The sequence below is a fragment of the Scylla paramamosain genome, chromosome 6 (genome assembly GCF_035594125.1).
Source record: "Scylla paramamosain isolate STU-SP2022 chromosome 6, ASM3559412v1, whole genome shotgun sequence".
Taxonomy (NCBI): Eukaryota; Metazoa; Arthropoda; class Malacostraca; order Decapoda; family Portunidae; genus Scylla; species Scylla paramamosain.
In genome coordinates, this window is record NC_087156.1 from 4,900,001 (window position 1) to 4,910,000 (window position 10,000).

Sequence of the window (10,000 nt, forward strand, 5' to 3'; positions counted from 1 at the left end):
CCGTTTTCTATTTCAGGTGGTAAATCCAGACAGAAAACGGAGTGCGTGTAGGTTAAGGCAGGGGTAACTAATGTGTCATGAGAGAGAGAGAGAGAGAGAGAGAGAGAGAGAGAGAGAGAGAGAGAGAGAGAGAGAGAGAGAGAGAGAGAGAGAGAGAGAGAGAGAGAGAGAGGTAACAGAAAACAATGGTGGTAGTAGTAGTAGTAGTAGTAGTAGTAGTAGTAACAACATCAACAACAACAACAACAACAACAACAACAACAACAACAACAACAACAACAACAACAACAACAAAATGAATTCCACGAAGGAGAAGATTTTGTAAATAGAGACGTGTATCATCTCGTCGATTCCTCTTCTTATCCTCCTCCTCCTCCTCCTCCTCCTCCTCCTCCTCCTCTTCCGCAGTGACCCTTGAACCATCTGTCACATTCCCAGCTGGTTCCTCACTTCCTTAAAACTCCTCCTCAACGCCAACAGGTGGTTCCAACACGCCCCATCTGGCTCCTCTCTTTCTCCTACACGTTTTTCTTCTCTTCGCCTCTCCTATCTTCTCCCCGTCTATCTCTTTACCCTAATACATCGTTATTTCATCTACATTTCACCCGTCTATGCTGTTTTCTGTATTTATCTATTTTTTTTTCTTTACGCATCTCCATCTCCTCTTCGTTTATCATTTAGTTTAGTACATGTGTGTTTCATCTATATCTGTAACTGTCGACGCTGTCTTCCCCTCCATTTCTTTCAGTCGCTATGTACTTTTTTTCCTTTTTTACGGATAGCTACGGTTTTTCTTTTATATCTTTCTCTCCATCAGAGGAAAATCACATCACTCGCTGCCTACTAACCCATGTTTTCCTCCACCAGACTTTACTTTCCCTTTCCTTCCCTCAGCGCTACATTTTATTTCTCCAGCCACACTTTCTTTCCAGCGAGGCGAGGGAGGCCCGGCAAAGCCACCTTCACTAAAGATTTTCCAGAAACAAAAAGAAGGCTGGAAAAAAATGGACTGGATGACTTTATTCCTCCGACCAAAGAGGAAAGAAAAAAAAAAGGCCTCCAGGATGCTTTTGCTTCAGAAATCTTGATCCTTTTGCCAACAGTCCTTTTGTTTACCTTAAAAACAGCGTCTCCGCCGACCAGAAACTCTTCTGATCCCCCCTTCTCTTCTTCCTCCTTCTCCTTTCTTCCTCCTCCTCCTCCTCCATCTCACTTATCTCTTTACCTCTCCCTAATTCACCGCTTTTCTTTCCTTCCATACACCTAATTCCAGTGTTTAGTCTTAAGCATCTTTCCTCTCTTCTCTCCACTCACTTCTCGTCTTTCTTTTCCTTTCATTTCCCCATCTCTTTTTCCCTACGTGTCTCTAACCTCTCCTCGCTCGCTTCCCTTCTTCAACATTTCCTTTGTCACCACCCTCCCCCGTTACCCTCCCCTCCTCCTCTCCCTTAGCCCTCCCTTACCCCCTTGTGGCTCTTCCCTTTTCCTAGAATTGCCTTTCCTCCCCCTAAAAGTGTCCCCCTCCTCTCCTGGGTGCGCTCCCCTTCCCCCTGAGACACCGTGTGGATGGATGAGTCGAGTTTCGATAAACGGATGACCCACAGCAGCGCGACGGGCGGTGGCGGTGGCGGTGGCAGTGGTGGTGGTGATGGGTGAGAGGAGGAGAGGCGCGTGGATGTGGAGGGAGATGAGGAGAGTGGATAACAGGTAAATTGAGAGACAGAAAAGGAATGAATAGTCAGGGATGAGAGAGAGAGAGAGAGAGAGAGAGAGAGAGAGAGAGAGAGAGAGAGAGAGAGAGAGAGAGAGAGAGAGAGAGAGAGAGAGAGAGAGAGGACGTAGCAGCAGCAGCAGCAACAGCCAAGCCTTTGTGATCAAAATATCTGCCTTCATTAGAATCGCCTCGGGGCAAGAAGGACGCATCCGCCAGGCCACACACTTTTCACGGCCGCCCTCGCCATAAGCATCAACCTGGAGTATATTAATTCCTGCGCCGCCCAGTACCCGTCGGGCCATGAACTCCCTGCGGCCAGTGCTGAGAGAGGCAATACGGCACAAAAGAGGCTTAGAAACTAGTAAGAATCTCGACTCTATGGCCTGTGGTGGGCGGTGGGCGGGCGGCAGAGGGGGCGCTGGTCTCCTGGAGGTGGGGTGAGGGGCGGGGCAGCCGGTTCCTCATTTCGCTGGAGCTATTGTCCCTCATCCCAGCGGCAAACACACACCACCAGCTAAATTGATAATTACAGTAAAAGCTTACTACCTTTGTTCCTTCCGCCCCTCCTTAGAACGGGGGAAGATGAGGGAGGAGGAGGAGGACGAGGAGGAGGAAGAGGAGGTGGCGGTGGTAGGGCGAGGAAGGGAGTGAGGAGATGAGAGGAGGAGGAGGTAGTGGTGGTGGTGGACTGATGGAGTGTGGTGGAGGAGTGTAAGAGAAGAGCAAAGGGAAAGATTGCAATAGGAAAAAGAAAAGGGTTAGTAGTAGAACGCTCACCTTTTACCCTCTCTCTCTCTCTCTCTCTCTCTCTCTCTCTCTCTCTCTCTCTCTCTCTCTCTCTCTCTCTCTCTCTCTCTCTTTCACCATTTGTATTTCCATCCCCTTTCACCCTTCTGTCTCCCCGCCTCCCCGCCCCCACTCTTCACCTCCCCGTGCATTCCACAAGCCCAAACTTTTCTAATAAGCTACCCCACACTACGGCGGGGTGACACATCATCATATTTAGTGGAGGAACCTTTCGCCTCCTCTTCCTCCTCCTCCTCCTCCTCCTCCTCCTCTTCCCATCACTCCTTCCCTTCCACCCAAACTCATTTCTTAACACTCTCTCTCTCTCTCTCTCTCTGGTCTTCTAGTTATCTTCCTTCCATCATCCATTTATTCGTAATTCTCCTTTCTTTTCCTATTCCCTATCTTCCTTCCTTCGTAATTCTCCCCCTTACGCTATTTCTTTTTATCGTTTTCCCTCTTAGCTTTGCACTCCTTAATCTTCCTCTCATTTCCGTCTTGTTCCCTCGCCCTCATCATATATTTCATTTCTTCTCCTTTCCCCTTTATTCATCCTCCCTTTCCCCTTCTCTCTGTTTCTTTGTGTGTGTGTGTGTGTGTGTGTGTGTGTGTGTGTGTGTGTGTGTGTGTGTGTGTGTGTGTGTGTGTGTGTGTGTGTGTGTGTGTGTGTGTTTGTGTGTGTGTCCGTCCTCGTTTTTACTCTCCGTCTTCTTCCACGTTGTCCTCCACGTCTTTCTCTCTCTTTTTTTCTTTTTTCTCGTCTACTTCATCCACTTCTTGCCCTTCTCCTCCTCCTCTTCTTTCTCTTCCTCTTCCTCTTTCACTTTCTCTTCTTCTTTCTCCTACTTATTTTATTATTCAACGTTATTGTTTTAAATTTATTTATTTATTTATTTTTTTTACAAATTTTGCGTATGATTTTTATTCGTTTCTGTTTTGTTAGCTTTGTTGTAACTGATGTAAATTGTAATAACACTGTCACCTCATCTGAATTCTACTTTAAATTCTCTCTCTCTCTCTCTCTCTCTCTCTCTCTCTCTCTCTCTCTCTCTCTCTCTCTCTCTCTCTCTCTCTCTCTCTCTCTGGCCTACATGCACTGCACAAGAACAACTACTGTTTATAATGGAAATAATAGACAATAAATTCAATTCCTCCTCTTCTTCCTCAGTCAGTAGTAATGGATTAGTATAAGCACACGAAGAGGGAGACAGAGTAAAAGGGGACAGACTAAAATCATACGTACATACAAACCATCTGTCAATAACAACGAGAGAGAGAGAGAGAGAGAGAGAGAGAGAGAGAGAGAGAGAGAGAGAGAGAGAGAGAGAGAGAGAGAGAGAGAGAGAGAGAGAGAGTTAAAAAAAAATGCTCCTTTATCAGCCAGGTGGAGACAAAGGTGAGAGGAGAGGGCCTCCCATACCTTGATTGAACCGTGACACGTGAACAGGTAATTGGTGACACGTTACCTGGCCTATGAGAGAGAGAGAGAGAGAGAGAGAGAGAGAGAGAGAGAGAGAGAGAGAGAGAGAGAGAGAGAGAGAGAGAGAGAGTGAAGGGGGAAGGGAAGGGGAGGGAAAGGGAGGAACGAGGGACAACCCCCAAACTTATCCCTCGTATTAATGGCTCCAGTTACGCCCTTTATCCCTTTAATTGTTTGACTTGATTCAGGGGGAGAGAGGGGAAGAGGGGAAGGGGAAAAGGGGCAAGCAAAAGAGGGGAATAATAGGAGGGGAAGTGAAGCGAAAAATGTGAGGAGAGGGAAGCGCCAATACGCATGATGGAAAACACGCGGGGAAATGTGTGTGTGTATGTATGTAGGGGGAAAAAAAGGGGGAAAAAAGAAATATATAGAGATGGATAAAATTTGGAAAAAAAGGTATCGTCAATGAAGGATGATTCAAATATTTCATTATTTAATTCATTTCACATTTACAATATTTTTTTTCCCTGTGCCTTTCTCTATTTCCTTTTTTTATTTTATTTTTTTTTTTGTTTAGTCATTGTTGTGTTTTTGTTTATAATGGATTTGTATTGTATTGTACTGTGCTGTTGTAGTGTGTGTGTGTGTGTGTGTGTGTGTGTGTGTGTGTGTGTGTGTGTGTGTGTGTGTGTGTGTGTGTGTGTGTGTGTGTGTGTGCATTGTTTATTGTGTATTATTTATTCCGCTGCTCATCTTTTCATTGTCTTTATTGTCGCCATATTTTATTTTTTTTTTCAATATCTGTTTTGAAAATAAACATATAAACATATATATATTTTTTTCTAAGTATATTAATGTTTTTTTTTCTGCAATAACAATTTTTTCCCGTTTTAATTTTTTTAAATTTTTTAAATTTTTTTTTTTTATTTACAACCACTCTTACATTCCTCCTCTATTCCCTTACTTTCTTCCTTGCTGTCTTTCCTTCCTTCCCTTCCATTATTAGTCTCTTTCTTCCCTTCTACACTAATTTTTTTTTCCTACTACTTACATTTTTCCCAATCATCTTGAGTTCATTTCCTCTCAACATTAATTTCTTCACATTCTTCGTCTCTTACCTTTCGTGTTACATTCCAACCAGTATCGCTGATTTCCGTCCTTTCCCTTATTTTGTCTTTTCCTGTTCTTACTTTCTTCCCTCCTTTCTTTCCTTCCTTCTTCCCTGCTATTCTTTGTTTCTTTCCTCCCAGTCTTTGATTTATTCCCTCCTTTCCTCCTTCCTTCCTTTCTTTTTTCCTCCTATCTTTAGTTTTCTACCTCCCACTTTTACTTTCTTTCCTCTCTCCTTCCCTGACTTTCTTCCCTGTCATCCTTAGTTTCTTTCGTCCTGTCCTTACTTTCTTTCCTCCCCTCCATTTTTTTTTTCTCAGCCACCTTTAGTTTCTCCTGATCATTCTTAATTTTACCCCTTCCTCCCGTAGCTTCTCTCCGCGCAGTCTTACCTCCTCCTCTCCTCCTCCTTTCTGATCACCACAACACACTCGTCGAAAAAAAAATACATTTCTTTAACTTACAGACATTTTTTCCTTCTTCTTCCTCTTCCTCCTCTTCACTTTCCTGGTATTCTCTTTCCTTCTACGGAATAATTTTCCTCCACCATCCACAATCCTCCTCTTTCCTCCTCCTCCTCCTCCTCCTCCCCTCATACTGCCTTAATATTCCCCCTCCAAAAGAAAGATTATTTTTCCTCTTCCAAAACCGAGCAATTACCCTCGTCTCCTCTCCCCTCACCCTCCCCTTCCTTCCTTCACCTGCTACCCGAATCTCAGGTAATCGTTTCGTAATTAAAGGTGTTCGAGCTAGAGGGGTGCCAGAGGAGAGGGGAGGGAGGCAGGAGAAGGAGGGGGAGGAGGAGTGCACCCTTGAAGTGTTCCTTTTTCACTACTTAAAGGGTGTGATGCGATGAACAACCCTCTTCCCCCAAAACTCCTTAAATCAAACCCCCTCCCTTTAAATGTATAGGGAGAGTATATACTAAGAGGGAGGGGGGAAAATGGGAGGGGAGGGGAGGGAGGTGGGTTAGAGGGAGGAAGGCCTGTGATCTCCCCTCAATTGGTTCCTGTAATGGTCATGAGGGGAAGGGAAGGAGGATGGGGAAGCAAAGGAGTGGTTAGTACATACATACATACACATACATACATACATACATACGTACACACTGGAAGGCTGTAAGAGTAAATGCTATACAGACTTTATAGGTACATACGATAAAGGTCTATGGTATATATATACACTAATAATATACGTAGAATGATAAGAAGATTAAGATTTGTATTGTGTATATCGATGAGAGAGAGAGAGAGAGAGAGAGAGAGAGAGAGAGAGAGAGAGAGAGAGAGAGAGAGAGAGAGAGAGAGAGAGAGAGAGAGAGAGAGAGAGAGAGAGAGAGAGAGAGAGAGAGAGAGTAAGGAAGAGAAAAAATAAATGGAAGCAAAAAATTACAAGGAAAAGAAAGAGGAGGAGGGAAAGAGGAAGGAGAGGAGGAGGAGGAGGAGGAGGAGGAGGAGGAGGAGGAGGAGGAGGAGGAGGAGGAGGAGGAGGAGGAGGAGGAGGAAGGCAGGTGGTGTGATCCAGGAAAGAGGGATTCACTAAGAAATCTCCACTTACCTTCCCTCTCTCTCTCTCTCTCTCTCTCTCTCTCTCTCTCTCTCTCTCTCTCTCTCTCTCTCTCTCTCTCTCTCTCTCTCTCTCTCTCTCTGTGTGTGTGTGTGTGTGTGTGTGTGTGTGTGTGTGTAATGGTTTGAACAATTTTTTCAAGTATAATGCAAGGCAGGGATGAAATATTCTTACAGGAAATAAAATAAAAAAAAGAAGGAAGAGGAGGATCAAGTAAAGGAAGGAAAGAAACGAACGCTTTAGAGAGAGAGAGAGAGAGAGAGAGAGAGAGAGAGAGAGAGAGAGAGAGAGAGAGAGAGAGAGAGAGAGAGAGAGAGAGAGAGAGAGAGAGAGAGAGAGAGATCATCAATATTGAAATTCATGTCAAAGGAAAAGAAACCTGCATTGTAACACGCCCCATTGCCTCCTCCTCCTCCTCCTCCTCCTCTTCGTCTTCCAATAATAACAAGCTTTAGTTCCTCCTCTTTTGGCAAGACGAAAACAACACAACAGAAGTATACAAAGAAGAATAGAACAAAAGAACAACGCGGAGCAAAAGGAACAGAAGAACGAGAAAGTAGAGGCGAACAAAAAGGGCAGAGAAAGGAGAACAAGCCAGTCCAGGATGATGTCTGAAATATATCATTGGCGCAGGAGAATGTCTATGTTGATGCTGCATGGATGTATAGACACACACACACACACACACACACACACACACACACACACACACACACACACATTCCGACCTCCTACCCTTTTTCTTGCTTCTTCTTTTCCACCTCCTCTTCCTCCTCCTTCTCCTCTTCCTCGTATTCCCTATCTCCCAACAAAAAAGTTTACATAGGGAAGTGTATTCATGATGCACGTGCACACACACACACACAATAACACATGGCAAAAGCACACACGGGTTCACACACACACATATATATATATATATATATATATATATATATATATATATATATATATATATATATTTCATATATATATATATATATATATATATGAAGAAAAGCGTACCACTCAGGTAAACAAGAAATTATCTGCACAAGTTATTTATAGCGAACTAACAATAGAAATCATCTCTCGACACAACACACACACACACACACACACACACACACACAGAAAGACAAGGCAGGAACAACACAGCGCAACACAACACACCACGCCACCCACCACACAAGCACACAAACAGAACAAGAGGCGGTGCAAGGCAGGGCGAATCTGAACATTATCTCTGCGCTCAACCCACACCGGCCTGATGACTGAACGCGCTCACTCACCTCACAGACAGGGATTAGAGGCGATGTGCCGGGATACGCCTGGCTTCCACCGCCACAAAGCCACACATACGCCGCTGCCAAGCCATAAATACGCTCAAAGCCACGCCCGCTCCCAGACACATGAAGCCAGAAGCACGTCAACAACAAAGTCAAGTATCAAGGAAATGGTGTAGAGTGTAGTGAAGAATGTGTGTGTGTGTGTGTGTGTGTGTGTGTGTGTGTGTGTGTGTGAGGTACAGAATAGATGAAAAAAAAAGTAATGATAAAAATTGAATAAAAAATACCAAGCTCACGTGGATAAATGTAAAGAAAAAAAAAAAAGGAAAGAAAAACTAGCAAGTAAAACACATACACCAAAAAAGATACACAACAAAGTGCCGGGAATTATGTCCATTACAGCTGGACGAGGAGAGAAAAAAATAATAAAATGAGAGTAAATAAAGACAAGGCATAAACTAGAACAGGCATTAACAACAACAACAACAAAAGATGGGGATATGAATAATGGCAGAGAGAGAGAGAGAGAGAGAGAGAGAGAGAGAGAGAGAGAGAGAGAGAGAGAGAGAGAGAGAGAGAGAGAGAGAGAGAGAGAGAGAGGAACCAAGTATAATTTAACAGAATGAGTGGCAAGTAAATTAAAGTAGAAAGAGTAAAAGAGCGGAAGGATAGGTAAGGATATGAAGAGCAAGTCAGCATCCGTAGCAGGGAGGAAATAAAAGTACACACAAATGAGCACTTGAGACCGCGCACGCTGCTACACACAGGAGTATCAAGGTGTATCAGCATGGGAGGAAAAAAAAAAAAAAAAAAAAAAAAAAAAACAGCAGCACGATGGAGAGAGAGAAAGAAAAAAGAATGTGTAATTAGATAAATCTCACACACACCTGTTCACAATACACCGGAAGGAAATGAAAACACACACACACACACACACACACACACACACACGATGGTGAAAAAAGTGAAGAGTAGTAGTCCATTACTTAAGACAAAAATGTACTTTCCTCATTTACGATGATGATGCTGTGGTGGTGGTGGTGATGGTGGTGGTGGTGGTGGTGGAGGTGGTGGAGATTGGCGTATGGTGGTGGAGGTTGGGGTATAGTGATGATGGTTATAGCCGTCACATCACACACACACACACACACACACACACACACACACACACACACACACACACACTTACACAGCTGAAGCATTTGCGTTTACGTACGTATATAACCTCAAAGTAAAAAAGAAAGGATTTAATATAAGCGTATGCATTAGTGTGTGTGTGTGTGTGTGTGTGTGTGTGTGTGTGTGTGTGTGTGTGTGTGTGTGTGTGTGTGTGTGTGTGTGTGTGTGTGTGTGTGTGTGTGTGTGTGTGTGTGTGTGTGTTTCATACAAAACCGTCAAGCAGCAGAAGAAAAGACAACTTAATGCTGGTATACATATAGAAAAAATAAGACATACGTACAAAGCCCAGCCGTCTACAGTACACACACACACACACACACACACACACACACACACACACACACACACACACACACACACACACACACACATACATACGCACACGCTGACGAAATCAATACACTTTGAAGCCATGCATTATGCAACACAACTCTCATGTGTGCACGCAGTCACGCGCCATTCTCTAACAACATCCACTCCTCTTTACACCACAACACCGCCGCCACCACCACACTCCCCCTACACCCTATACCATACATCCCCAGCGCTGCCAACACCACCTCCCATACAGTTGACATCATCTTCCAATCACACACACACACACACACACACACACACACACACACACACACACACACACACACACACACACAGTAGCAGTAGTTGTTTATTGACAAAAACAAAAGTAATACGAAAAAGTTACAATCATGTTTTTGTCCAATTTAAGTAAAAGAACAATAACTTCTTGTAGAAAGGTAATAGCTGAGCCCACACCAACCTTAATAACATAAAGAAATTTATAAAAACTCCACCTCTCTCTCTCTCTCTCTCTCTCTCTCTCTCTCTCTCTCTCTCTCTCTCTCTCTCTCTCTCTCTCTCTCTCTCTCAAGGTCAGTGTTAAAATATGCTGCGTTTTCAATGTCCATTCTTCCTAATACAGGGTGTCCCATAAGTTTC

The 10,000-nt window shown here is 43.8% G+C and overlaps 1 protein-coding gene across 1 annotated transcript in view; it reads left to right on the forward strand.

Moving 5' to 3' along the window:
- LOC135101693 (putative uncharacterized protein DDB_G0291608) overlaps nucleotides 1-10,000 on the forward strand; it is a 132,158-nt gene that overhangs the window by 31,338 nt on the left and 90,820 nt on the right. Inside the window, exon 4 of the mRNA XM_064006016.1 lies at nucleotides 2,002-2,151. Coding sequence (XP_063862086.1) covers nucleotides 2,002-2,151 — 150 coding nt within the window. The remainder of the gene's footprint in view (nucleotides 1-2,001; nucleotides 2,152-10,000) is intronic.